This window comes from Eimeria mitis, genomic scaffold, assembly GCF_000499745.2.
Source record: "Eimeria mitis Houghton genomic scaffold, Emh_scaff1510, whole genome shotgun sequence".
Taxonomy (NCBI): Eukaryota; Apicomplexa; class Conoidasida; order Eucoccidiorida; family Eimeriidae; genus Eimeria; species Eimeria mitis.
Window position 1 is genome coordinate 9,284 of NW_013569569.1, and position 285 is coordinate 9,568.

Sequence of the window (285 nt, forward strand, 5' to 3'; positions counted from 1 at the left end):
TCTTATACACGCTCTCTGTTTTAACCCCCTTCTCGCCATACGCCTGCATGCAAATCGCATCAAACATTCGACTTTTCCGCACAGACATTCGCACCGGGACAATAGCCTCCATGACATCCTGTACTTGACGGCGCCCCCCACGGGCAACGGGCAAAACTCCAGCGTGCGAGAGAAACCCATTCGGGTAAGTAGGACTTAGAGGAAAACGCACAATAAAAGAGACGTCAGGCTCGTCAGCCTTTGACGTAGATGGCCTCGAATGAGGATCTCTGTTCAAAATCATGT

At 50.9% G+C, this 285-nt stretch overlaps 1 protein-coding gene across 1 annotated transcript in view; it reads right to left on the reverse strand.

Moving 5' to 3' along the window:
- Window positions 1-285, reverse strand: part of EMH_0038550 (uncharacterized protein) — a gene marked incomplete at both ends in the record, with an annotated part of 2,467 nt that overhangs the window by 487 nt on the left and 1,695 nt on the right. The window contains one exon of the mRNA XM_013495309.1: window positions 95-269. Within this exon, the coding sequence (XP_013350763.1) occupies window positions 95-269 (175 nt within the window). The remainder of the gene's footprint in view (window positions 1-94; window positions 270-285) is intronic.